Source organism: Gorilla gorilla, chromosome 4, assembly GCF_029281585.2.
Source record: "Gorilla gorilla gorilla isolate KB3781 chromosome 4, NHGRI_mGorGor1-v2.1_pri, whole genome shotgun sequence".
Classification (NCBI taxonomy): Eukaryota; Metazoa; Chordata; class Mammalia; order Primates; family Hominidae; genus Gorilla; species Gorilla gorilla.
In genome coordinates, this window is record NC_073228.2 from 15,786,919 (window position 1) to 15,814,632 (window position 27,714).

Genomic DNA, 27,714 nt, shown 5'->3' on the forward strand with positions numbered 1-27,714 from the left:
CCTCAGAGCATATTTTCCTTCCAGGAATATGAGAGAAATCTTGACAACTCTTGTAATTAATCTTGAATCTTACATAAGTACTTTTTTTGGGGTTTTTTTGTTTCGTTTTGTTTTTTGTTTTGAGACAGAGTCTCACTCTTGTTGCTCAGGCTGGAGTGCAGTGGTGTGATCTCGGCTCACTGCAACCTCTGCCTCCTCAGTTCAAGTGATTCTCCTGCCTCAGCCTCCTGAGTAGCTGGGATTACAGGCACCCGCCACCACGCCCAGCTAATTTTTTGTATTTTTAGTAGAGATGGGGTTTCACCATGTTGGCCAGGCTGGTCTCAAACTCCTGACCTCAGGTGATCCACCACCTCAGCCTCCCAAAGTGCTGGGATTACAGGCATGAGTCACCGCGCCTGGCCCATAAATAGTTTCAGAGTCGATGTTTTTTAATGGGACATGAAAGGACAGCTTGGAGTTTTTCAGCTTGAAGACCAGTTTACAGTTTCTTATTTTTTGTTTTTGAAATAGACAGTAGGGAAGATTTTGGTCCTCTTGCCCTTAGTAATTGGCCTATCAAAAATGCCTCTGTTTTAAAATATCTGGGAAACTTAATACTTGGCATTAGAACATTCAAATACTTGCTTAGGAAGAAATATATATATATATGTTTTATATTTTTAAATGCCTATTTAGTCTGATACTGGTGCTTGCTTCTGTAAGCATATTCTTCACATACATACAGTGTCAAGGCGTCTCAAAACCTGCTGCTTAAAAGTGTATTCTAATTTGTGAGCTGGGTTATGAATCTCCTGACCAAATGAAATCAGGAAGTGAGGCAGTGAGGATGGGTTGCTCGTGTGAAAGGAGTAATCTCTGACCACTAGTCATTATTTACCAACTCGCTGGAGGGGAAAAGATGACTGTGTCTGCTTTATTAAGAGCACTCTTTTCTCCTTTTAACTCAACTTAAAATTAGCTGGTGTTAGGCAAAATCTTTTGCAACTAAAAGCAATTCGTCTTCTGGAAGGTAGTTTTATTCTAGAAGCACAGCATGATTGGGTAGAAGGTTTTAGCCTGCTGGGAAGGGAGGCTTCCTATCTGTGGGGGCCTGGAAGTCAAGTAGGTTCATTTGTCATCTAAGCAGTTCACTTAGCCGTGTAGGTGTGTTTAATGACAGAGTGGTACTGAGCATGTTACCCGGTCTCAGTATTCTCAAACAATGAGTCAAGACCTAAAACATAAGGAGAGATATAGAATGGATCTGTGATGGTCATTACCAAGATCTATGCCATTTTTTGATGTGTTCTTTACTCTGTGGTAGGTTTTTCGTACCCTTATCACCTGTTAAGGTGAACAGAGAGAATTGCTTAACTGGGCAATTGCTTAATTAAATATTTTGGAAAAGGTCAACATTAGGTGGGAGGTCATATAGCCATGACATTGGTCTTGTGTACTTCCTGCCAAGAGACCTAGCAGAGGAGTTCGAAGACTATAAATGGAGTGCTTTCTTGGATTGATTTCTTTGATAGCCAAATCTGAAGACAAAGCATTTTTGTGTGCAAGGTCATCTGTGACACTCTCTTGCTATCTCCCTCATATCTTTGATTTGAGTACAAAGAATGTCTTTTATCTTGTCAGCTTTGTGATTACCGTTCATTCCAAGCTGGTGATTGGCTCCCCATGAGGATTGGTTGGAAAATTAGTGAAAAGAGGTTTACTGCAGTTAATATAGATCATTGTTGTTCTGATCTACAGCAGGCACACCAGTCTGTCTCAGGGATAAATCTGGCTAAATAGGCAAATTTGTATTCACTTCACAGCATTCAAGCAAATACGAAGTTGCTCTCCCCAACACTGATCCATCACCAGTCTAAAAATATCCACTGGTAAGCCTTGGACACGTTATGTATCTCAGGAGAAGGGAAGCAGAGAAAGCTGGGAAAATAACCAGGCATCAAATAAAAATGAAATAGAATTTAAACACAAAACCCTATAAAAGAAAGAGATTATGTAGTACCATAAATGAGTTTTTGATATGACCCCAGGTGTTGGTTTCTATAGTAATTATTATTTGATTCTTTGGCATAAATATTAAATGTCTGCCCAATATACAAAATGTGTACTTTGCTTTTTTTTTTTTTTTTAGATGGAGTCTTGCTCTGTCGCCCAGGCTGGAGTGCAGTGGCACTATCTTGGCTCACTGCAACCTCTGCCTCCCAGGTTCAAGTGATTCTCTTGCCTCAGCCTCCCAAGTAGCTAGGATTACAGGCGCATGCCGCTGTGCCTGGCTAATTTTTTGTGTTTTTAGTAGAGACAGGGTTTCACCATGCTGGCCAGGCTGGTCTCAAACTCCTGGCCTCAACCAACCCGTCCACCTCAGCCTCCCAAAGTGCTGGGATTACGGGTGTGAGCCACCGCTCCCAGCCTGTACTTTGCTATTTTAATTATAAATTGTCTAAAATGGTTTCCTGTCTTTGGAAGCCTATTTTTGGTATTTTGGGTTTTTTGTTTTTACTTAAGTAAAAAAATTAATATAAAATAAATTACATAAATACATAATTTATAATTAAACAAATGAAGAAATAATTGAATAATTGAATGATAAAGGACAGCTCTTCCTTACAGTAGAATCCCAGCTAATAAATGTAGAAAGCTATAATTATTCTATATCCATAAATGTTTTTTAATGTGGAAGAAATGATAGAAATTAGCCAGCTGTGATGACTTGCTTGTAGTCCCAGCTACTCGGGAAGCTGAGGCAGGAGGATCACTTGAGCCCAGTAGTTCAAGGCTATAGTGCACTATGGTCACAGTGAATAGCCACTGCATTCCAGCCTGGAAACATAGCAAGACCCTACCTCTAAAAAACAAAACAAAAAAAAACTTTATGTGAATTTATTTTGGTATATAATTAAATATTATTAGCTGCAGAAGACCAGCATTTTTTCTTTCAATGGGGTCTGTAACCTACCTGCATCAGAATTGGTTGGAATGTTTATTAAAATACAGATTCCTAGTTCCTACCCCAAACTAGCTGAATCAGAATTCTAGTGACAGGGCCCTGGGATCTGCAGTTTTCAAAAATATTCCCATGTGAGGCTGGGCGTGGTGGTTCACACCTGGAATCCCAGCACTTTGGGAGGCTGAGGCGGGCGGATCACCTGAGGTCAGGAGTTCGAGACCAGCCTGACCAACATGGAGAAACCCCATCTCTACTAAAAATACAAAAAAATTAGCCAGGCATGGTGGCAGGCGCCTGTAATCCCAGCTACTCGGGAGGCAAGGCTGAGGCAGGAGAATCGCTTGAATCCAGGAGGCGGAGGTTGCAGTGAGCCGAGATCGTGCCATTGCACTCCAGCCAGGGCAACAAGAGCGAAAAGTAACCAACAGAAGTATACAGTATCAGTACTTTCTTTACCTGAGAATTGATGGTAATAATATAGTTTTCATATTATTATTATGATATATAGGATATATATATGATATATAGGATATATATATCTCTCACATATATCTGTCTCATATATATATATGAGACGAGGCCTGAATCTAATAGCAAATGAAAACAAAGTATATACTTTAAAAAAAGATTTATGTTGAAGTTAACTTTATAGATGGGATGAATGGATTATTGTGTTTTTTTGTAGACTACTGGGAATTGCCTAATAATTTACACACAGAGTAAGATGTCCTTTCACATGTACTGTGACCATATTTTTTTACAGCAAAAATAGTACAACTGTAGGAGTAGTGTAATATTTGAAATCAGAATGGTAAAAAAAAATCTAGGACATGTGGTTGATACACACACACACACACAGAATAAATGCGTGTGTGCCCATGTGTATGTGAATGCACGTGCACCCTTCTGGCCTGCATTTGGGCCTGGTCTGGCAATTTCATCTTTCGTCACCAGGTGGCGCTTTGCCAATGTGATGTGCTGGTAAAGGGAAGCTGATGAGCACCAGGGTCAAAAGCCAAAGAGGAGTTGCTCACGTAACACACAGAGCCTTCGTCAGCAAACGCCTGAGGTCCACCAAAAGAGGTCTTCTGACTGAGCCCAACTCTACTTCCATTCTGGGCTTGAGATGTTTGGGATTTAAGTTATTCTCAGATTCAGGCTTACTTCAGGACAGACACAGCAGCCCAGTCCCAGGAGGATGTTGTATCCAAGCATGCAGGGCACCAGATGCAAGCTTGAAGCCCCTTTACAGATGGAACTAAGAGAGGTTTGCTTGACTCTTCACTGTGTCCCCCAGGCCTAGTTCAGTACTCAGGATATAGTGAGAGTGCTGAATGAATGGGTAAATGTCTTTGTTTTTTGAAAATTATTTATTTATTTATTCTTTTTTTTTTTTTTTTTTTTTTTTTGAAACAGAGTCTCACTCGGTCACCCAGGCTGGAGTGCAGTGGTGCGATCTCAGCTCACTGCAACCTCTGCCTCCTGGGTTCAAGCGATTCTCCTGCCTCAGCCTTCTGAGTAACTGGGAGTACAGGCACACGCCACCACACCCAGCTGATTTTTGTATTTTTAGTAGAGATGAGGTTTCACCATGTTGGCCAGCCTGGTCTCAAACTCTGGACCTCAGGTGATCTGCCTGTCTCGGCTTCCCAAAGTGCTGGGATTAGATGTGAGCCACCGCACCCGACCATTTTTTGAAAACAATTTAGTGAAGAAGTCTCCATATTTTAGAACTATCTGGCAGTAACACATCTTTGAGCATCTTGGGTGGAAGGTAAACACTGACTGACGTATCCATTGCGGCTGTGGCTGCTGGCGGTGTTCTCTGACATCACCCTGCCCTCTGTACATTTGTATCTTCTGCAGGTACTGTTAGATCTTATAGACAAAGATTTTGTCATACTGTGCTCCAAGAAACCTCTTCTCTAAGAAGACCTTAGATACTCCTGTTAAAGATGGAAAGGAGTGTGGTGCGTGGTATGATTTTGTACATACTGCCACCTAAGCATAGGGCGCCATTGGAGATTTTTGGCTAGCTTCCAGAACCTTCAAAGAATTCAGTACTGTTTGCCATGATGGTATAACTTTCAAACTCCCCGAACTCTGCTCAGGTCCCTGGAACACTCCTAGGATTAGAAGAGCCTGTAGACTTGCCCTACAGTAGAAGCAGTGCAATAGAGTGTGGCTTTTGGAGTCAGATGTACCTGGGTTCAAATTGTGGTTCTGCTGCTCATTAGCTCTGGGACCCTGGATGATTACGTGAATCTTTTGAGTCTCGGTTTCTTTATCTGTAGAATGTCAGTTTGTTTAACTGACATTCTTCATTTTTCAGTCGGCTACTGTATTTCTCCGGCATGTTAGACCGTCCTCCAGCATACACACGGAACTTACAGGCTGGTGAGAGGGGCAGGCATGTTGTTCCTTTCGAGAATGTGAAATAAGAGCATACCTAAACTAGAGCTGGATGGCGGTGATGGCCGCACGATAATGAGAATGTGAATGTTACTTAATGCCGCTGAACTGTGTACTTGAATATGATTGAGATAGTAAATTTCATGTTATGTGTATTTTACCAAGATAAAAATAAAAAGACCAGGTGTGGTGGCTTACACCTCTAATCCCTGCACTTTGAGAAGCTGAGGTGAGAAGATCACTTGAACTCAGAAGTTTGAGACCAGCCTGGGCAACATAGTAAAACCCCATCTCTACAAAAATTTAAAAATAAAGATAAAAAATATGTAAAGTAAAATGGGGGACAAAAAGAATCTATCTAAAGTACCTAGCATAATGCCTGGCCCATAGTACATACTCAGTTAAATATTTCCTTACATTCTCTTTTTTCATGATTTGCCAAGCTGTAATTGCAGGTGACCCAAGTTTTACCCCATGAAAGGGGCTTTCTTTTGGCAGAGTTTTCTGGTTAGATGAATAGATTAGGGAGATCTGTGCCTTGCTTTTCTGTCGTAAAGATACTCACACTTAATGTTTGGTCCCCAAATCCCTGAGCAGGCCAAATTTCATTCTTTGTTCATGAGTCTTGATCTGAGGCCTGTTTTCATTATAAAAAGTGAAATAGGATTCTAGAAGCTGCATTTAGTTGTCCTTCATAAGGCTGTTAAGGGTTTATTTACTCCAGAATGATACCTGAGAAACAGGAAGCCATTCTGTAAATCCATACTGAGCTTGAGGTAAGAGATCAGAAAGCTTCTCAGTCTCCCTCTGTCTGTGGACCTGGGGCATGTTGTGTGCAAGACAGAAAAGGAAGCTCTTCCTGTTTCCGGATATGCCAGGATGCTTACATCAGAAAGACTTTATCTGGTCTTCCTTGTCACCATGCACTCCCTTACTCAGTAGACCTAGGGCTGAGAAAATTACCCTTTGCAGACTCTAAAAAAGAAAACAGAAACTCTGTGGATATGAACTGAGAAAACGATTGCTAATGCTAAGTACAGTGGACTGGTGCATGAGTACTTCAGAAAAATGCTTGGCCCTGAATCTGTTCTGAGCTTCATCTTTCTTGGTCCCAAGAAGGCATTAGTTTTCTTTCCTTTCATACTTACCTGTTAGCATATGAGTGAGATCTCTGGTTTTAGGTTGAAATAAGATACTTATTTTTTTGTTTTTGAGACAGAGTCTCGCTTGTTGCCCAGGCTGGAGTGCAGTGGCATGAGCTCAGCTCACTGCAACCTCCACCTCCTGGGTCCAAACAATTCTTCTGCCTCAGCCTCCCGAGTAGCTGGGACTACAGGCCCATGCCACCACACCTGGCTAATTTTTGTATTTTTAGTAGAGATGGGGTTTCGCTATGCTGGCCAGGCCGGTCTCAAAGCTCCTGACCTCAAGTGATCTGCCCACCTCGACCTCCCAAAGTGCTGGAATTACAGACATGAACCACCACGCTTGGCCTCTTTTTTTTCCTTTTTGAGATGGTCTCACTCTCTCCCCCAAGCTGGAGTGCAGTGATGCTATCATAGCTCACTGCAGCCTCAGTCTCCTGGACTCAAGTGATCCTCTTGCGTCAGCCTTCTGAGTAGCTGGGACTACAGGTGTGTGCCACCATGCTGACTAAGTTCTTTATTTTTTGTGGGGACAAAGTCTCGCCATGTTGCCCAGGCTGGTCTCAAAACTCCTAAGCTCAAGCGATCCTTCTGCCTCAGCTTCCCAAAATGCTGGAATTACAAGCGTGAGCTACTGTGCCCGGCCAGGATACATCTTTTGTCTTAAATATAACTTAGTAATGGTGCATGTATTGAGGAGATAGTGTGGACAAACACAAACATTTATCTGATGTCTTGACTTTAGAAAGGAATGAGAAAATAAATAAATTTGTGTCTTCAGATCTTTTAATAACCAGCACTTTAATCCTTGGAAATCTCATCTCTAGATTAAAAAGCTGCATCCAGAGCGTCTTGGGGAAAGATAAAGGTAGAACGTGTTCAAACCTCAACTGTGCTCCCTTTAAGACATGTTAGTTACTGGAAAAAAAAAAAGAGAAAAATAACCTCTGCTCCCTAAAACTTGGGGGACTTTAGAGAAGTTTTTCAACCTCTTTGCAACCTCTGTTTTCTTACCTGCAAAAATGGGAACAACCATGACTATTTCACAGGATTCCTCCAAAGATTAAATAAGATAATATAAATAAAGAGCTCAGCATAGTGCCTGGCACATAGTATTATGTGATCTTTGGGGTGTCACTTTTCTGGCTGGAAACCTGTGGCCAGTGGTGCCTTGCACAGGTTCGGCTCAAGCACATTGGGCTTCTTCCACCCACTTGGCCTGACAGGCTGCACTCAGCTCACACTACCAGCCTATATCCCACGCCTCCAAGGGAGACTGCAAGTCAGGCATGGAGCAGCAAGGGGTGTGTGAGCGAGAGTGGGGTCCGGCCACTGTGCAGTCAGACACGCCAGCTGCTGCTGTGGGGCTGGCAGCCCCAGGTGCCAGTATAGGTGCCAGCTGTCTGCGAGGCTGTGGCTGGACCAGGTGCACTGCAAGCAGCTCTCCCGGTTGGCACCAGGGAATGTGGTGGCACCTGGAAGCTTGGAGATGCCAGGAACTACAGGGCCACAAAAAGGAAGTCACAGCCCTGGCTTGGGCAGCTCCCAGGTCTGGGCTTCCCGACGGGCCACAGCTCTTCTCTCCTCTTTGCCTGCAACATGACAAGCAAGGAGCATGTTTCAGTCCTGTTTGTGTTACAGCTCTTTTAGTCCCACCATTCCATGGGTCCAAAATTCTTGTCCTGCAACAAGGAAGAAAGAGATACACAGACAAACGTAGGGTGAGCAAGACGAAGAGGAGCCTTATTGAGCCTCAGAACAGCTCAGAGGATACCCGCAGTGGGTAGCTCCTTTCCGCAGCCAGGGTGTCCTGACAAGTGTCCTAGCATAGAGACCCTGGAGTGGGAAGCTCTTTTCCGCAGGAAGGTCATCCTGTCTTCTCTGCAGCTCTCAGCAGAGAGGAGGCCCTGGAGTGCGTAGCTCCTCTCTGCAGCTGGTCTTATGGACATCTCTGCAGCTATCAGCAGAGAGGAGGCACTGGAGTAGGTTGCTCCTCTCTGCAGCTGGTGGTCCCAACCTCTGCTCTGTTCTGGCTGAGCCTGGGCCTTTTATGGGCCTCAGAGGGGAGGAAGTGCAGGTAGACTGGTCCCTGGGCAGCCATGGGCAGGCCTAGAAAAGGCAACACAAGTTCCCACTCCGGTGGGCGGGACTGGCAGCCAGGCCCCCAGCCTTCACGTCCTCCCTGAAGGCCAGCACCAAGCTGCCCTCAGCACCCCCTCGCCTCTCCCCCTTCCCCTTCCCCCCTGCTCATCAGTGCCCAATGTCTGGAAGGGGCCGAGGGAGCAGGGGGCTGGCTTGTCAGCGCTACCCCGAGCGTGTGCACTCCCAGCCTGGCTGCAACAGCACCTGGGCTTGGCCCCACACTGCTCTAAGATCAGAGCCAGCACCAAGAGCAAGCAGAAGCTAGGCGGCAGGAGCAGGCACTTCCGAGCCTGCTGGGGCGGAGGGGTGGCAGGGCTTTTCCGTGTCTCCAAGAGCTTATGGAGGCCCCAGGTCCACAGCCCAAGGTGGGGCCGCTGCCTGTTCCTGGCTTCCACCAGCTCTGTGGAGCATGCAGCCCCTGCAGCACCCCCTTGCAGCCTAGGGCAGGGGCTCCAGGTCCTCACTGGGCCGGGGCCAGTGTCCAGGGCAGGGTGACATCGCCGTGAGCTCCGCCTGTTGCCCCGGCGCTTCACGGGCAGTCTGGGACAGAGTGGAGCCTGGGCCTGGGCCTGGGCCTGGGCCTGGGCCGGGCCATCTGCCCAGGAGTGTCAGGCTCAGTGGTCACCCCAATGTGGGGCAGACCTGGGGGTGCAGCCCCAGATGGGCTGCGCAGAACCTCCTCCCGAGGCACAGGAACCTGGCACCCTCGGCAGGGTGGGCACAGTGGCTGCGCCAATGGCCAGCTGCCCGAAGCGGAAGCTGCTCCCACTTCCTGCCCGGGGCCCCTGAAGCATGGCCCCAGCTCCGCACCCAGGCCTGGCCCTGGTGCTCCATGAGCAAGCAGGATGCTGTCCAAGGCCCAGCTCCGCCTCGGGGCTCCTCTCTGCCCTACCGCGCTGCTCTTCTGCCACGCTGCTCCTCTGCTGGTGGGTAACCCGGCCAGCCCCATGGGGTGGCCTCCAGGGCGGCAAGCTGTGGAGGGGCTGTCTGTCTGCTCCCTGCGACCCCCCTGCAGCAGCCGTCGTGATGGCAGCGGCTGCTCCGGACAGCCCACCACTGTCATCAATAGTAAGCACTCAATAAATGGTAATTTTTGAAAGGAAGATAACTCACTAAGAAATTTCGAGAGTAATGGTAGGCAAAATCGATTTACAGAAGAATGAGAGACAACTCTAAGAGCAGAAAAAAATTTTTTTTTAATTTGCCTCTGATCCTACTGTCCCCTCCATCTTCTCTGTTATCTCTGAATTTGCAAATTTCATTTATCCTTTAGGATCCCAGATCAACTACCACCTCCTCCATGAAGCCTTCAGATTACCTCAGCCAGAAATGATCACTTCATTTTTGCCTTTTGTGGCAAAAAATATTCATATGTTTAATCTCTTTGTTATTACAATTACTATCTCAGCTGCCTTATAATGCAGCTTCCTGAAAGAGCAGGGCTTTATCTTCTTGGTTTTCAATCTCTCCTTACTCCTGGCATGGAGTGTTGCATGTAGACTCTGATTGCATGAATGAAAGGCCAGCAAGGCACAAACTTTGGTAGGTAGCAGCCCACGAACAAGCTTCTCCTGAACAGATTTGCCGTTGTTGTCTTGTGCATGTATGTGTGTGTACAGGGAGAGCCTAAAGTATAGGGGTGGATTTATAAACATTTGAACTCATTGATACCTTTCCTTAACAGCCAAATAGCTTATGTTTCATTGCCACAGTTATCATCAAATATATTCAAAATGGAGGATAAAGAGTGCCAGGATTTTTTTTCTTTCTTTTTATTTTTCTCTCTTTTGCGGCAGGGGGTGGCTATGGAGGAGAAAGAGTAAAGAATAAGGGAAAAGACGCATCCTTTTTTTGAAATGCAGGTAGGAGTTATGGATAACGCCCAAGTACCTGTACAAATGAAAATGATTAACTTTGCTACTCCAGAAAAAAATTTTAATCCCAAAGTCATTTATTTTGGCTTTAGAATAGACTAGCGTTTGTGTCGGATTTTCCTGCCTAATTACTTTTTGCTTAAGCTTATTTAAAAATTGTTTTAAATTCCTTTAGTATGACAGCCTAGGAAAGTTGGGGGAGGAGAAACAGGCCACAGATGGAATCTGAACTAGAATTTCAGTTTTACCATGTCAAGGCCTCCTGATGCACTGCTTGCAGGAGGGCAAAGTTGGAGTCAGCTTTGTGGAAAACTTTTTGGCAAAATAATTTTTAAAGTCTTAAAAATATGCTTACTCTTTGATCCTGTAATTCCACTTCTAGGAATTTGTCCTTAGGAAATAATCAAACAAGCATGCAGAAATATAGGGACAAGGATAGTCACCACAACATTTATAGCTGTGAATAAAAGTAAAACCAACATAAAATATTGAATAATATGGAATTGATTAAAGTATGCTATTATCTGCACATGTTATCAAAATTATAGACTTTAAGAATGTTTACCACATCTTTTTAGGTGAAAAAGAGACTGCAAAATAGTATGTTCAGTTTGAAACAGCACATAGATATAGAGGTGGACAGATGGATGGATAGACGGACGGATGGAGATACGTATTCTGTAATGTTAATTTTGGTATTGCTGAGTAGTAAAATTAGGGATAGTTTTGTACTTTTTCGTGTTTTTCAAGTTTTCTGCTTAACCATGTATTACTTTGTAATTAGAAAAAAACTGTCATTTTTAAAAGAATGTATGGTTAATATATCAATGAAAAAGTAAATTACTGCATCATGCCCACAAAGTGAGTAATCTGAATGAAGATAATTTCTATTGAATGTAAGATTCACATTCATACCTGTGAATTATAAGCAATCATACTGCATAGATAAAGTCAGATGCACCTTAACTATGGTTTAACTATATTGTTTCCCAAGTAAAATAACCATATTCAATAAAAACCTGTGAAGGCACAATTTGATTGTAACTTGGGTGCCCTGTTTTGTGACACCACACTATGGAGGTAGACTCTTCTTGAGCCAAGAGAACCACAGTTTTGCAAAGCTGCCGAGACCAGTAGGTTTTTTGGGAATTATATGTTAAAACATTTTGATTGCCCAAATAACATTTTAAAAATACTGGGAACATTTGAAATCATTCTTGATCCTCAGAAGGCAATTCCCAGTGAAATTTTTGGCTATTTCCCCTTTCTTTATCTCATTATTATCAACAACTCAGAACTTCAAATCCAAAGGTCTAAACGGGCAAAGGGGGAAAAAGCGGATGGTAAATGATGAAGACAACCATAAACCTTTGGTGACCCCAAAATAACTCTTGGCTCACATGTTAAAGAGCTCTGCTTTATATGATCAGCTGCAGGGGAAGTTTGTTCTTTACTGTTTGCAAACTTCAGCTCTGTACACATGATGGGGTTCTCTTTTATTTGCAGTCCCTAAATTCCTGGGATACCATATGGCCTCACCGAAGGAAAGGGCTTGCAGGTCTGGTTCCCTGTCGTCTGAGGTCAGATGGAAAAGCCTTTTGTGATTAACTCGGCCTCAGTGTGTCCTTTGGTATTTGGAACTTCAGTGGTTTTTTTTTATTAATTCTCCAGGTTTTGAACACTGACCAAAATAAGCTTCATATAATGGAAAAAGAAGATAAATCTGGCTCTTTGGGCCCCAAATTGCATCCCAGTTTTCCTGCTAGCTGTGACCTTGAGCAGGTTGACTCAGTATGTCAGAGTTTCCGTTTCCTCACTTAATTAGGAGAGTTGTGCCTTCCTGCCTCACCTCTTAAGGCTATTCTTGGTGAACTGTAAAGCGAGGGACAGCTGTGGGTCTTTTTAAACACACCACCTTCTCCTGCTTTGTTTCTGACACAGTTTCCTTATGCCGCCCCACCTCCCCAAGAACCCGTGAAGACTCTGAGAAGCCTGGTCAATATCCGAAAGGACACACTGAGGCTCGTCAAGTAAGTTCCCAGAGGCTGGGGCCAGGTCCCAGGCACCTTCCTTTGGGGAGGCTGGGGGCTGGGGGACAGACTTCCCAAGGAACTCATACAGCAGTTTCCGGCAGCCCCAGAGCTTGCTTCTCCAGGCCTCAGACAGGAGTGCGAGCGCTACTTTCTGCTGAGATCAGGCCGTCCACACCCATGTTGTTCAGCACTGGATGCAATCGTCTGTGTTTGTGAAAAACTTTCGCTTGCCTAGAAATGCTTAGTATCCTTATTTTATGGATATTTTTTAAAAGGGAAGAAGAATTATTAAGGGAAAATGGGAATTTTTGCAGCTACTCCAACAAGCCAATGTAAAAATGGGAAATTTGAACTTAGAATATCAAATCCTTTATTTTATTGCTATATTTTCTTTTTCTTTTTTTTTTTTTTGAGATGGAGTCTCACTCTGTCACCCAGGCTGGAGTGTAGTGGCGCAATCTCGGCTCACTGCAAGCTCCATCTCCCGGGTTCACGCCATTCTCCTGCCTCAGCCTCCCGAGTAGCTGGGACTACAGGCGCCCGCCACCACGCCCGGCTAATTTTTTGTATTTTTAGTAGAGACGGGGTTTCACCGTGTTAGCCAGGATGGTCTCGATCTCCTGACCTCATGATCCGCCTGCCTTGGCCTCCCAAAGTGCTGGGATTACAGGCGTGAGCCACCGCGCCGAGCCTTCTTTTTCTTTTTTATTCCCTGTATCATGTGTCTGTTCTCTAAGGAACTCATAGTGCACTGGGTTGGTTGCTTAATCCTCATCATCAATGTTAATTATCGTCATTTGCCTTCTTGGTGCCATCCTTGAGACAGTGTAATTTTTAGTCTTATACATTCCCACTGCCCGCCACCCCTAGATGATATGTCTACCAAGGCTGTCTGATTCCCTGGTGAAAAAATTTGGTTAGGGCAAATCAAGGTCCCAGATTTTTCTGAATAGGCAAGGAAGATGACTCAGAGACCATCTCATGCTTGTATAGAACAGCCTTATTAGCATTACGATGTTTCTGTCTGATATATATATATATTTGAGACAGAGTCTCGCCTTTTTTTTTTTTTTTTTTGAGACGGAGTTTCGCTTTTGTTGCCCAGGCTGGAGTGCAATGGCACGATCTCGGCTCACTGCAACCTCCGCCTCCCAGGTTCAAGCGATTCTTCTGCCTCATCCTCCTAAGTAGCTGTGATTACAGTCATGCACCACCACACCCGGTTAATTTTGTGTTTTTAGTAGAGACAGAGTTTCTCCATGTTGGTCAGGCTGGTCTTGAACTCCCAACCTCAGGTGATCTGCCCGTCTCAGCCTCCCAAAGTGCTGGGATTACAGGCGTGAGCCACCGCACCTGGCCCAGAGTCTCACTTTGTCACCCAGGCTGCAGTACAGTGGTACGATCTCAGCTCACTGCAGCCTTGACTTCCCGGGCTCAAGCAGTCCTCCCAGCCCTAAGTAACCACTAATCTATTTTCTGTTTCTCTCTCTTAATTTTTTATATTTTATTTGTCCCTGAAGTTTCTGCTGGTTCCCCAGCTATGCTTCTCTCCACCCCAGGGTCAACTCTGGGGAGGAGAGAGTCAAGGAGGTACCTGTCTGCTGCAGAACAGTCCCCCGACCCGACCCAGGGGAGTTCATCCAGCAGCAGAGCAGACTAACGAGGCCTCTGGGGCCTGCCATTGCCAGCTACTCTGTCCACTTGGTTTCTCTCATCACATATGGCACATTCACACATTTGATGGAGACCATTCAAGGGCCTGAGCTGCTGTGAGGTCATAGCCTCTGCCGTGGCAGCCTGGCTGCAGCTCTAGAATAGGATGAAGCAGCTGTCATGCGCTAGAAGCACCAGACTTGGAAGCAGCAGAGCAGTGTGCCTCCCAGGTCCACAGATGCTTGCTTGAATGAGTGTCTGAGCTTCAGGTTCTTTTATCTGTAAAATGGTGATAATCAACTTTACCTTTCATGGTGGTTGTCAAAATTAAGGTAACAGAAGGGAAAACACCTGGTGTTCAATAAGTGTTAACTTGAAGAGTGTTCTTTGTTTTGTTTTTCTGTGATTATGGGAATAAATTCTGATTCTCGGATTTCCAGGTAAAGATGGAGGATTGAACACCTACTTTTGCTTCCTCTGAAAACCCCATTAAGTAATTATAAACATGTATTTAAAAGGCATAAATCTGGCCGGGCATGATGGCTCATGCCTGTAATCCCAGCACTTTGGGAGACCAAGGCGGGAGGATCACCTGAGGTCAGGAGTTCAAGACCAGCCTGGCCAACATGGTAAAACCCCGTCTCTACTAAAAATACAAAAATTAGCCAGACATGGTGGCACGCATCTGTAATCCTAGCTGCTCCGGAGGCTGAAGCAGGAGAATTGCTTGAACCCAGGAGACAGAGGTTGCAGTGAGCCGAGATTGTACCACTGCGCTCCACTCTGGGTGACAGAGTGAGACTCCAACTAAAAAATAAAAAATAAGGCCCGGTGCAGTGGCTCATGCCTGTAATCCCAGCACTTTGGGAGGCCAAGGCGGGCGGATCACGAGGTCAGGAGATCGAGACCATCCTGGCTAACACAGTGAAACCCCGTCTCCACTAAAAATACAAAAAATTAGCCGGGCATGGTGGCAGGCACCTGTAATCCCAGCTACTTGGGAGGCTGAGGCAGGAGAATGATGTGAACCTGGGAGACAGAGGTTGCAGTGCGGCGAGATTGTGCCACTGCACTTCAGCCTGGGCGACAGAGTGAGACTCCATCTCAATAAAATAAATAAATAAAAAATTTAAAAAATGTCTTTAAAAAGGCATAAATCTGTAAATATTTGGAGAATGGGAAGAGAGCAACAGCAACAAAATTTTAGAAGCTGGAAACACACAGTGAACGTTAAATGACTTAGTAGACCCAGGAAATCAGAATCCTGAACTAGCAGAAAGAAAAGCTGAGAATCACCCAATTTATACTGTGATATTATCCCCCAAAGGGTTCAGAAATTAGCAGTGCCAGGTCCCTCTAGAAGTTGAGGTGGGAGGCTAAAATGAAGAGGATTGGTAGAAAGTCTGCCTTCAAGGTAGGCAGATCCCCTCCCTTGTACCGCACAGCCAGAACTACATTCCTACACCTTGGCCAAAGGCAGGCAGATGACTCTCCCTGGAAAGGTCAAAACAGAGAATCTCTGGACAAGAGAGACCCAGGCACAGCTAATGGCCAGTACTAAAAACAGGCTAACCAGCCTGGGCAATATGGTAAAGCCCTGTCTCTACAAGAAATACAAAAATTAGCCAAGCATGGTAGTGCACACCTGTAGTCCCAGCTACTTGGGAGGCTGAAGTGGGAGGATCACCTGGGCCTAGGGAGGTCAAGGCTGCAATGAGTCACGATCACAGCACTGCACTCCAGCCTGGGCAAGAGTGAGGCCCTGTCTCAAAACAAAACAGCAGGTGAGTGGATCCTGGCATATTGGATGTTGAGCCCTCCAGCTGCCTCTCCACTCTGCCCCTAGAATGCTGGCAGCCAGGCCTTTGTCAAGAGAGAGGAAAACTGTTTTCTGGAAATTGGACCTGCCTGGATAGGAAAACCTAAGAGACTAGAGTTAGAGGTTCCTCAACAGATCTAGGTCAGCCCACAGTGAAGCCCAGGATCCCCAAGTCTTGCTGTGCACTCAGAGCTCTAATCAGCAGTTTAAATATCTTAAATACAAGCAGACAGCCACAGATTCTTAGATGTGTAAGGAATGCCTATAATAGGAAAGACAGTAGCAAAACAAACCAACATTTTAAAACAACCTAACTAGGCCAGGTGCGGTGGCTCACGCCTATAATCCCAGCACTTTGGGAGGCTGAGGCGGGTGGATCACTTGAGGTCAGGAGTTCGAGACCAGCCTGGCCAACATGGAGAAACCCCATCTCTACAAAAATACAAAAACATTAGCTGGGCCTGGTGGCACATGCCTATAATCCCAGCTACTTGGGAGGCTGAGACAGGAGAATCACTTGAATCCAGGAGGCAGAGGTTGCAATGAGCCAAGATCGTGCCATTGCACTCCAGCCTGGGTGACAGATCAAGACTTCATCTCAAAAAAAAAAAAAAAAACCTAACTAGGCCGGGTGTGGTGGCTCACACCTCTAATCCCGGACCTTTGGGAGGCCAAAGCAGGAGGATCACTTAAGCCCAGGAGTTTGAGACCAGCCTGGGCAACATAGTGAGACCCCATCTCTATATAAAATAATAATAAAGTAAAAAAAATCTAATTGGAAACAAAAGCTATGCAGGAAGAAGAAAACTTCATTAATAGTCTCAAAGACATGAGAGAAGTTGTCTTTTTCTTTCATGGACACAATGACACAAAGTGTTTATGAAACCAAAAAAATAGCTTTTAGAAATTAAAAACAGGGAGCAGAAATGAAAATTTCAATAGAATGATAGGAAGAAAACTTGAAATATTCTAGAAAGTAGAGCAAAAATCCAGAGAGAAGGAAAATAGAAGAAGAAAGATGCAAGTGATAGAGCATCCATTTAGAAGGTCTGACATCCAACTAACGGGTTCTACAGAGAACAGAGAATATAAAAGGAAGGAAATCATCAGTGACATAGAATTTAAGAAAACTTCTCAGAACCAGAGGGTACAAGTTTCTAAACGGAAAGGACCACCAAGTGCCCACACAGTGGCTGAGAAAGAGGACCGTCTGTAAGCTTTCAGAAGAAGAAGGATCAGCAGTTGGAATGACTTCAGACTTCTTGGGAGCAACGCTGGGAGGTGAAAAATAAGGTAGCGAAAAGGCTTTCAGTGTCTTTTAGAAATTATTTATAATCTAGAATACTTTGCTCAGCCAAACTTTCAGTGAAGTGTGAATGTTGAATAATAGCTCTCAAAAGTTTATTTCCCAACACACCCTTTTTCAGGAAGCTGGCAGGACACGTGCTCCACCGATATGAAAGAATAACCCAAGACAGAGGAAGACTTGAGGTGCAGGAAACATGAGCTTCTACAGGAGGACAGAGGCAAAAGGGACCCACCAGGATGATGGAGGGGGAGAGAGATTCCAGGGTGGCGACTGGGAGCCAGGTGCAGAGGGCCAAGTACAGATGGGAGCAAGTCCAAGGGACCTCCTCAATAAGATGAAATGAATAGACCGCTTGGTGCATCTGAACGTCTTGAGAGATTTAGACAGCCCCAGAGAGCTTGGGTTGGAATTTGTGATGAGTACATAGGAAACTACGCAACTGGAAAAAAAAAAAAAACAGGATGAGCACTAAGAAAAAGTTATGCAGGAAAAGAAAAATAATCATAGATTATAAGTTTGTGTAATCACAGTAATACAGACACAAATGTACTGGATTATTATAATAAAATCATGATGCAGCTACACTGGGGGGATGGCGGAGTTCCTACATGGAGCACAGTGAGGAAAGAGAAAGAAATCCTTGTTTCCATAGTAGGAAACCCATAGATAGTGCCTGAAACTGAAAAATCAAGAAGTAGTAACCCAAGTATATTTTTTAGAAACGTGGGTAAATGCCAAAATGATCACTAAAAGGGGTGTCCTCTGAAGACGAGGAAAGGGAAGAAGTAAGGCCTGCTGTTTTTTGCCTTGAGGAAACTATTTAAACTATGTGATTAATAACTTTTATTAAAATAAAAACAAAAGTGCCAAATGCACAATGGTGTAGTGGTAGCACTATGAGATACCAGAAGTAACCTGAATGCCCAGCAACATGGGTCATGAAGCACTCTGTGATCGTTCAGAATGAAGAGGTAGACCTATGCTTATGATCATTCAGAGAAGCCCACAATATATTGCTAATTTTTTTAAAGGTAAAATTTAAAATATTGATATGCTACTCTGCAAATGCTGAGTCTCTGGTTTTCTAGATGTGCTGAGGAAGTGAAGAGCCCTGGAGAAGAGGCCAGTAAAGCTAAAGTCCACTACAATGTTGAGTTCACCTTTGACACAGATGCTCGGGTAGCCATCACCATCTATTACCAGGCCACGGAAGAGTTCCAGAATGGTATTGCCAGGTAAGATCAGGAGACCAGGAGAGCCACTTCCTTCCCAGATTATTACCAGGCCACGGAAGAGTTCCAGAATGGTATTACCAGGTAAGATCAAGAGACCAGGCAAGCCACTTCCTTCCCAGATAGGGAGAGTCCATGTCTTATCCACTCAGCAAGGGCAGAAAGCATTCTTTTTCTGCAGCCAGATGAGATCTGTTTCCTGAATTTAGACTTTCTTCTACAAAGCCCTGCCCTTTACCTTTTCTCTTCAAGTTGTGCCATCTTGGTATAGTGACAAATGGTGGTATAGTCCTTCAGGTCCTTAACATGCTGTTAAAAATCTAGTAAGCTACCTTTCTTTGGATGTGTGGGTTGAATAGAAAAGTTTAACGTTGCCAAGCAAGAGCAAAGGAAATGGATTATAAAGGACCCTTTCTTCTCTTCGCTAGAGCCTGTTGATAATTGAGAACAGGCATGAGCAGAGAAAGTTGTCAGACCCATCTGTGCCGGATACTGACTTTTGCTTTGCCTCCCACTTGTATCAATAGCTACATTCCCAAAGACAACAGCCTCCAGTCGGAGACTGTGCAGTACAAGCGAGGAGTGTGTCAGCAGTTCTGCCTGCCCTCCCACACCGTGGATCCCTCCGAGTGGGCCGAAGAGGAGGTGAGCTGCCTCTGGGGAGGGTTTCCCACATCCACTCAAAAGGGCCTAGGGGCTACTTAGGACTCAGTCCGACAGCAAAGGGGCTGCTCGGACGCTTGAAGGCCATGCTTACCTTTCAGCCTTGTGACTTCATCATGTCCTTTTAAAGCTCTGCTTATTTTGCATCAAGGATATACCTAACTTTGTTAATTTTTCCATTCCCTAGGAATGGAAATAGCCCATTAGCCTAGGATACTTTGAGAAAGCCATGCTCAAAGAAAAAAAAAAAACCTATAGGTTAGAGGTTCTTATTTACATCTATGACATTTTTAAAAAGCAGCTGATGGCCCTCAGTTAACAAACTTGGGTAATTAACAAGGCTAAAGAATGAGGAGCAGAGATGAGATTAATGCTTCTTGACAGTATCGCCCTTTCTGAGATTAGCTGTGCCATGTAAATGTGTTAAGTCCTCTTTTTTTTTTTCCTTTCCTTTTCTTTCCCTTCAGCTTGGCTTTGATTTAGACCGAGAAGTTTACCCTCTAGTGGTACATGCCGTGGTGGATGAAGGAGACGGTAGGGGCGATTTCTGTCCTCTTTGGCTGTGCACACTGCTCTTTTGTGGCATATTCCTGGCAGCAGCTGTGGCCCCAGAACAACATGCCTTCTTTGTGGGTGTTCGTGACTGTGAGTCAGGCAGTCTCTGCATCCTCTCACATCTGTGACTCCAAGCGCCTGGGCTGATGTGAAAAGTGTGGGTTTGGCTGGGCACAGTGGCTCACACGTATAATCCCAGCAGTTTGGGAGGCCGAGGTGGGTGGATCACCTGCGGTCAGGAGTTCGAGACCAGCCTGGGCAACATGGGGAAACCCTGTCTCTACTAAAAATACAAAAATCAGCTGGGTATGGCAGTGCGCGCCTGTAATCTCAACTTCTTGGGAGGCTGAGGCAGGAGAATCGTTTGAACCTGGGAGGCGGAGGTTGCAGTGAGCCGAGATTGCGCCACTGCACTCCAGCCTGGGTGACAGAGTGAGGCTTAGTCTCAAAAAAAATGTGGTTTAGCTGGGCGTAGTGGCTCATCCCTGTAATCCTAGCACTTTGGGAGGCTGAGGCGGGCAGATCACCTGAAGTCAAGAGTTTAAGACCAGCCTGACCAACATAGTGAAACCCCGTCTCTACTAAAAATACAGAAAAGTAACCGGGCATGGTGGCTCATGCCTATAATACCAGATACTTGGGAGGCTGAGGCAGGAGAATTGCTGGAACCGGGAGGCGGAGGCCACAGTGAGCCAAGATCATGCCACCGCACTCCAGCCCGGGCAACAGAGCCAGACACTGTCTCAAAAAAAAAAAAAAGTATGGGTTATATAACGTGCCCCTTCTAGAGACAGACTGGCATATTTGGTTTGCCAGATTGCAGGGAACTGGAGAAAGTCATGGGCATCAAGGTGTGCTGTTTGGGCTTCTTCACTCACGTGCCTTTGTTTCTTTCAGAGTATTTTGGCCATTGCCATGTACTGCTGGGTACTTTTGAGAAGGTGAGTGACTTTAGAGGGCCTCGCTTTATTGCCTTTAGCCCTTTCTTTCATGTGAGACACATGTAACCCGTTTGCTGGGTGCCTGAGCTCAGCAGAATGGGTCTGGCTTTAGAGGCTATAATGGTGAAAGAACATTACTTTTTGGGCTACGCTCGGGTATAGGTCCAGCCCTGCCACCAGCTTGCTACAGGACCTTCAACTCTTTAGGCCTCAGTTTCCTTAAAATGAAGGGGTTAAACTGGGTCGGACACGGTGGCTCACGCCTGTAATCCCAGCACTTTGGGAGGCCAAGGTGGGTGGATCACCTGAGGCCAGGAGTTTGAGGCTAGCCTGGGAAACATGGCAAAACCCCACCTCTGTTAAAAATATAAAAAGTAGCCAGGCGATTGGGAGGCCGAGGTGGGTGGATCATGAGGTCGGGAGATCGAGACCATCCTGGCTAACACAGTGAAACCCCGTCTCTGCTAAAAATACAAAAAAAAAATTAGCCAGGCGTGGTGGCGGGCACCTGTAGTCCCAGCTACTCGGGAGGCTGAGGCAGGAGAATGGCATGAACCCGGGAGGCAGAGCTTGCAGTGAGCCGAGATCGCGCCACTGCACTCCAGCCTGGGCAACAGAGCGAGATTCCGTCTCAAAAAAAAAAAAAAAAAAATAGCCAGGCGTGATGGCGGGCACCTGTAATCCCAGCTACTCAGGAGGCTGAGGCAGGAGAATTGCTTGAACCTGGGAGGCAGAGGTTGCAGTGAGCTGAGATGGCACCACCGCACTCCAGCCTGGGCGATAGAGTGAGGCTCTGTCTCAAAAAATAAAATAAATAAAAGAAAGAAAGGCTAGACTGGATAATTATAAGACCTTTAAAGAATTAGGATTGTATAATTCTGCTCTGAGAGTGTCCAGGAACATGTGTACAGTAGTCCCCCCTTATCCTCAGGAGATAAGTTCCAAGACCCCCAGTGGATGCCTGAAACTGCAGATCGTACAGAACCCTCATATACACTGTGGTTTTTCCCATACTACATCCACACCTATGATAAAGTTTAATTCATAAGTTAGGCACAGTAAGAGATTAAGAATAATGTAAACTAAAACAATTATAACTATAAGGTAATAAAAGTCTGAATGTGATCTTTCTCTCTCAAAATACTGTATGTAATATTTTCAGACAGTGGTTGATGGTGGGTAATTGAAACCATGGAAAATGAAACTGCAGAGCAGGGAGGGCGACTGTAACTGGGAGATGTAACAGAAGAATACCTGGTGCTTTATTACCCTCCCTTCCTTGTCATAACTTTCATATTTTCATTCCAGCACACAGATGGAACTTTCTGTGTCAAGCCCCTCAAACAGAAACAAGTAGTAAGTATTTGAAGACCACAGACTGTTAGTATTAGGGTCCTTCCTTCCTTTTATTCTCTCCTTTCTTCTTCTCTCTCCCTCTTTTTTTTTGTTTTTGTTTTTGTTTTACTTTTTGCTCTCTCCTTTTCCTCTTTTTTTTTTAATCAAAGAAGAAAAGAAAAAAAGGGAGTGCTTTTGAATGTTACAAGCTATTACAAACGACTTGGGTGGCCTGAAAGGAATGCTGATTTTTGAGGTCTTCATTGTTCCAGAAGTGTTGGTGTTGAGGGAGCCTTTATCTGAGCAAAGGACTTGAGAAATGAAAGAACAAGATTTATTTCCCAACACTGGGTTTAGGGAGAACTCTTTTTATTTAAAATGCCAGAGTGAGAAACATTTCAAGCGAAAGGATAAAAGCATTAGGGTCCAATTTAGGGTAATTAGAGTCATTGGCTTAATTTATCCATTCCTTTTCTAAATTTCAAAGTTAGCCATTCTCCCTCTTCCAGAATGATCAGCACCTTGTGCATATGTCTGCTAGAAAGTCCCAGCCAGCTACCATGTGCCAGCACTTTTCTTTCCACTCTTGTAGAGGTAGGAGGAGACATCACTGGGAGGAGAGAGAGTGGTGCCAGTGGCATTGGCAAGGGAGGGTGGGTGAGGGGCAGGTCATCTCACGGAGGGTGTAGAGCAGCTGGGTAGGAGGCAGGGTTGGGCTTCCTCGAGATGCAAAGAAAAGCCTTCCTGCAGATGGGTGATAGATACCTGAAATTCTACACTGTTCGTTCTTTTAGGTTAATTACTCGCCTCTCTTTTAATGAGGTCAATAATAAGAATATCTTAGGATAAATTAGTTTTCCAATATAATCACTGCATGAAAACAAGTTTTAAGAGCAGCAGAGGAGGAAACAGATCCTGAGCCCAGGGCACTACCTGGGCAGGCCAGGCCTTGGTGAGTTGCCTCATGGGGGAAGGCCTGGTTCTCCAGGAGGCCTGGATGGGATGGCAAAGGCTCGTGTAGCTAGAGAAAAATGGTTTGTCCATTTTCCTCTTGTTAGATTGGCATTAGCAACAGACTGTTAAACCGGAGAGTGGGATATAAAATCAGCGACAGGCTATGTCTTAGGGGAAAGGATGGCTAAGAAACAGAGGTGAGGCAGAAGAGTGTGCTCCTAAAAGTAAATGGGGCAGGGCCAACTTAGGCACTGACATGGCCCAGGTTAATGGGAGTGGGATTGGGCCTTGGTAGTTGGGGTTTTAAGAAACAGGGCTGGCCGGGCTTGATGGCTCATCTCTGTTATCCTAGCACTTCGGGAGCCTGAGGCAGGTGGATCACTTGAGGTCAGGAGTTTGAGACCAGCCTGGTCAACATGGTGAAACCCCATCTCTACCACAAAATACAAAAATTAGCCAGGCATGGTGGTGCAGGCCCTGTAATCCCAGCTACTCAGGAGGCTGAGACAGGAGAATCGCTTGAACCCAGGAGGTGGAGGTTGCAGCAAGCCAAGATGGTGCCACTGCACTCCAGCCTGGATGACAGAGCAAGACCCTATCTCAAAAAAAAAAAAAGAAAAAAAAAAAGGAAACAGGGCCAAGAGTTGTAATTTTGCTGCATGTTGGGGATGGGGTGGCTTCATGGTGTGGGGTACACACCATTAGCCTCTCCCTCAAGGTCTTGCTATCGCCCTTTGCATCCATATTTTCCCTTCCCATCTTTTTCCTTGCCAACTTCTTCTTTTTCTTTCTCTTTTCCATTCCTTTATTTGTATAATGTCTGAACTCAAATTGGATTACATAGCAAATGCCTAGGTTTTAATGCATACCCTTCCATCCTTTTTCTAGTCTATGCCTTCTTAATTGTCCATAATAGTAAGCTGCAGTGCAAGTATTATTATTGTATTTGTGAAATTTTATATTCCCTGTTGTATATAATGATGGGTGAATTAAATATTTGATTTTCTTTCTTCTCTCAAAGAGAAAACATAAGTAAATAAAAGCATCTTTTACTTATCTAGGCCTTTGATTTTTTTTCTCATTATGAATCGGTAGTCCTTGGTAACCAAAAGAGGTAAGACGGGAGGGAGTTCCCACTCTTGTCTCTCAGTAGAGACAGCCTGTCCTTGAACCTTTCTGTTTGCTGTTCAGGTAGACGGGGTCAGCTACCTCCTTCAGGAGATCTATGGAATTGAAAACAAGTACAACACACAAGATTCTAAGGTAAGTTTTACCCAAAATTCTGAATGTACTCTTTCCAGGAGGCCAAGTGAGAAATCGTAAGCCAGCGTCCAGAAATTTAGCGTGCCAAACTCTGAAATCAGTTAGGTCTTAGAAGGGTGTTTTCTTGTTCCTCATTTCAGATCATTATGCTGTTACCACTTTGGAAATGAGAAAAGTAGGCTGGTTTGGCTTTGTTCTGCCACAGAGCTCTGTCCAACTCGGTTTCCACCAGGGCGCTTTCTTTGCTCCTTTTCCTTTATCTGTGTGGTCCCCTAGAGGTCCCTTCAGCTGAGACTTGAGAGGCCCAGCTCTGAGCCTTATAGGAGGAGCTCGAGTGGTTAGTCTCGTCCTCTCGATTTTAGATAAACACTTCCCAGAAGCAGTGAAGCTAAGTGTGTGGATGCACTGGGTAAACGACAAAGTCCAATGTCAAGGCAGATTTTGTTCGTAATTATTACTTATCTTAGCTCTTCAGCCACGCTGCCTTGTCAGTAAAGTATGGGACAGGAAGGGCTTTGTGCCATTGGCTACATTTCTTTCTCCTCGGCCAGGTGGCTGAAGACGAAGTGAGTGATAACAGTGCCGAGTGTGTGGTGTGTCTCTCGGATGTCCGGGACACCTTGATTCTGCCCTGTCGCCACCTCTGCCTCTGTAACACCTGTGCAGACACGCTGCGCTACCAGGCCAACAACTGTCCCATCTGCCGACTGCGTAAGCCCCAGAGCGGCAGGGGGACTGGTGGGTGGGAGAGAGGACAAGAGGACATTTACAAAACACTGAAGCATGTGCTGCTGCTGGATCTGACAAACGGATGCGCGCTGGGAGGGATCATGGTTTCTGTCTGGGCTCTTGTTCATTCTTAATCCTGTATCAGGATGTCCTGATTGCCTGTTTTCTTCTTCACAGCCTTCCGGGCACTGCTTCAGATCCGAGCCATGAGGAAAAAATTGGGCCCCTTGTCCCCAACCAGCTTTAACCCCATCATCTCATCCCAGACATCTGATTCTGAAGAGCATTCAGTAAGTTGGGCTCAGAACCACGGCCCCTCTGAAGCAAATGCCTCATTGGCTTTTTTAAACTTTTCATGCTTCTCTACGTGGCATTGCAGCAAGGAATTAGACCAGGGCATGCTGCAGTACTTAGCAAGCCGGCTGAGAGCATGCGTTAAAACCAACTTATTACTGTGGAAAATTGAATACTGGTCACGAAAACCTCCCTTTTCCTCCTTGGGAACTTGGTGTCCAGTTAATGTTTACCATTCCTAGAGCCCTCTGCTTGCAGTTTCACTCCAGTGAGGTTCAACTTGAACTCCCCCAGGCAGAAACAATGGGATGATTATTTTGGATTTAAATACAATTTATTATCTTTATTTGAATCCTCGAAGCAAGTAACTGTTTTTCTTTATCCTGTTTTGTGGCCTCAGTGCCTGAGATAAAGTAACTGACTTCAGTTTCCTAGTGTAAGTGCTGATATTAGGGTGAAACCTCAAAGCTTTGCAGTTAGAGAGCAGCAGACACTGTCCTTCTTCAGACTAACGCACCGCTGGGAGAGATGATTATTTCGTGAATGGTATTGGGATAGTTAGTTAGCTATTTCAGGAGGAAAAATTAGTTTAGCACTTTACTCCTTACCAAATAAATTCCAGCTGGAGTAACTAGTTAACTATATTAAAAGCATCAAACCAAACAAACATTACAGCAAACCAAGCAAAACATTCAAAACCTAGAATAAATTACAGATGATTATTTAGTTGACTTTGGATCGTCAAGGATTCTCTAAGCTTGAAAGCAAGAACCATACATTTTACCACCTAAAAAGTTTAGCACTTCAGAGGTCTAAAAGGTAACCAAAATTAAAAGTTAGACAACAAATAGTGTTTTTTTAAAAAGTATTTACAATGCATGTATCAGAGGAAAAGCTAGTGTCTTTGCCATAGTTCATATTGAATAAAACAGTAGATAAAAGGGCAAAGGGCATAAACAAAACACACTCAACATAGAATTTTTTAAAAAGTTCAACCACATTAAAAATCAATGATATGCAAATATGAGAATACCATTTTCCAACTTTCAGATTTTAAAAACTTTTCTTTTTAGCGATTCTCCCTGCTTTCGGGGAAGCAGTCAGAATAGGTCTTCTGTATTACTTACAGGAGTGTAACTAGAAAAGGCACTGAAAAAAAAACAGCAGAAAACAGCAGTATATATCAAGAGCCTTAAAAACATTTATACCTCATCATCTAAGAGCTAATAATTTAATAACAAGAAGATAATTTGAAAAAAAGGCATTCAAGGATGTTCATCAAAACTTGTTTACAATAGGATGTGTTAGACACAACTAGATTCCCAGCACTAGGAGAATAGTTAGAAAACTTAGGGGATCTATGAGAAGGGGACATATATAAAGAGGCTTCAGAAACAAAGGAAAATATTTATGTTCTGGCCAGGCATGGTGGCTCACATCTGTAATCCTAGCACTTTGGGAGGCCATGGTGGGAGGATCAATTGAGACCAGGAGCTCAAGACCAGCCTGGGCAACATAGTGAGATCCCATCTCTATTTTTTTAAAAGAGGAAAGTATAATAAAATAAACAGAATATAAAATTGTTATTTACAGATTGATCAAAACTGTATAAATAGTACACAGAAAAAAAATGGGAAGAAGAAGCACCAGAATGCTAACAAAAGTAACTTTGGGTGATTTGATTACTGGTGATTTTTTTTCCTTACTTTTAGTTTTATGTATTTTCCAAATTTCCATTATAATCAGGAAAAAAATAGAGATTATTAAGAAAAAGCTTACCAATAAGCAGGATCTACAGTGTGTGATTCTTTGATATTTTATCTCTGCCTCTAGTACAGTTGTTCTTACCAGACCCCCCCAAGAACAGATATAAAACATTTTTTTCAGTGTAGACTAAGTAGCATGATCACGTCATAAAACAAAAAGGACCTAATTAATTTTTCAACCTGTCTCTGATTCCCCTAGTCCTCAGAGAATATTCCACCAGGCTATGAAGTAGTATCTCTTCTGGAGGCCCTCAACGGGCCCCTCACCCCGTCCCCAGCAGTTCCTCCACTTCACGTGCTTGGAGATGGCCACCTCTCAGGAATGCTCCCTTCATATGGCAGTGATGGCCACCTGCCCCCCGTCAGGACGATCTCGCCTCTTGACCGCCTGTCTGACAGCAGCAGTCAGGGACTCAAACTCAAAAAGAGTCTCTCCAAGTGAGTAGCCAGTGCTCCACACTGTTGCCCCCGGAATCCTTGATGAAATGCTTCATCCCTCCTTGGTGCTGGCCCACATCCTGGGGACTTAGGGCAGAGTAACCCTCTGGGCTGTTCCCAGAGCTGCTTGCGGGAAGGTTATCCCATCCATTAAGAGATGAAAATAAGATGGTATGTAGGTACTTAAGAAAACTCTGATGAGACAAATCT

The 27,714-nt window shown here is 44.6% G+C and overlaps 1 protein-coding gene across 6 annotated transcripts in view; it reads left to right on the forward strand.

Annotated features, from left to right (window-relative positions):
* RNF157 (ring finger protein 157) overlaps window positions 1-27,714 on the forward strand; it is a 98,346-nt gene that overhangs the window by 53,930 nt on the left and 16,702 nt on the right. For all 6 annotated transcript variants that reach the window (XM_031011105.3, XM_031011106.3, XM_031011107.3 and 3 more), the window contains 10 exons: window positions 12,462-12,550; window positions 18,423-18,569; window positions 19,094-19,211; window positions 19,697-19,763; window positions 20,682-20,725; window positions 22,034-22,081; window positions 24,206-24,277; window positions 24,829-24,988; window positions 25,184-25,296; window positions 27,266-27,504. In XM_031011105.3, the coding sequence (XP_030866965.1) occupies window positions 12,462-12,550; window positions 18,423-18,569; window positions 19,094-19,211; window positions 19,697-19,763; window positions 20,682-20,725; window positions 22,034-22,081; window positions 24,206-24,277; window positions 24,829-24,988; window positions 25,184-25,296; window positions 27,266-27,504 (1,097 nt within the window). The remainder of the gene's footprint in view (window positions 1-12,461; window positions 12,551-18,422; window positions 18,570-19,093; window positions 19,212-19,696; window positions 19,764-20,681; window positions 20,726-22,033; window positions 22,082-24,205; window positions 24,278-24,828; window positions 24,989-25,183; window positions 25,297-27,265; window positions 27,505-27,714) is intronic.